This window comes from Papilio polytes, unplaced genomic scaffold, assembly GCF_000836215.1.
Source record: "Papilio polytes unplaced genomic scaffold, Ppol_1.0 DF824169.1, whole genome shotgun sequence".
NCBI lineage: Eukaryota > Metazoa > Arthropoda > Insecta > Lepidoptera > Papilionidae > Papilio > Papilio polytes.
In genome coordinates, this window is record NW_013525035.1 from 5,593,974 (window position 1) to 5,594,771 (window position 798).

Genomic DNA, 798 nt, shown 5'->3' on the forward strand with positions numbered 1-798 from the left:
CAAATCGAAAACTCTTTAACCTCATCTGATGAGCCGCCTCAGTCCCACAGTTCCATTCTTTACGATATCAAAGTTACCAAACTATCAGCGCATATTGGGTGCTTTCTAATTGTCGCTTCAATGTTTTAATGAATATCTGTTTAAACAAAAACGCGTCACTCACGAACACGGTGGAGATAAAACATTTTAGAAACGTCACCAGTCATCCTGCGACATCGCGCGCCTACCTCCACGCCGAGGTGCTCTCTCCATACACAACACCCAATATGCCGTCACCAATACACCTACACCACAATTCATATTGCAATCTATTTTTTTTTACTTAGCTCCTCGCGAACAAAGTTCACGCCTAATAAGATCGCGGCCGCCGTGCCGCTCGGCCGAGGCGCGGCCCGGGGCGAGCGGCGCGGCGGCCGCGGACAATGCAAACCTATCTAGACAACGCCCTGTCGCTCGGTACACTACAGAACACAGTTTGTATCCATCATCTCCACCCCGGGGGGAAACATTCACCTGACGGCCGCGGCTGGCGTGGCCGCGCGGCGCTCGCCCGGCCACGCCGGCCGCGGTACCGTACACACCGGTACCCATACTATACATACAATACTTAGGACACAAGATTTTGAAATCATTTAACCCTACAAATCATTATCCTTTAAGACATAAACTACAATCGATTGGCAGTATTCGTTCACCTTCACCTCCATTCTTCGACATCTATCGCTCGCGGCGCGGCGCAAGACCTCCGCGACAACGTGCGCTGCAAGGCCGACTGGAGCGCGGCGGCGGGCCGCACGC

General features: G+C 52.8%; 1 protein-coding gene across 1 annotated transcript in view; it reads right to left on the reverse strand.

Annotated features, from left to right (window-relative positions):
* Positions 1–223: 223 nt before the first annotated feature.
* Positions 224–798, reverse strand: part of LOC106111297 (transcriptional activator protein Pur-beta-A) — a 15,031-nt gene continuing 14,456 nt past the window's right edge. The window contains exons 5-6 of the mRNA XM_013293322.1: positions 514–592; positions 224–284 (exon numbers count right to left, since the gene is read on the reverse strand). Coding sequence (XP_013148776.1) covers positions 224–284; positions 514–592 — 140 coding nt within the window. The remainder of the gene's footprint in view (positions 285–513; positions 593–798) is intronic.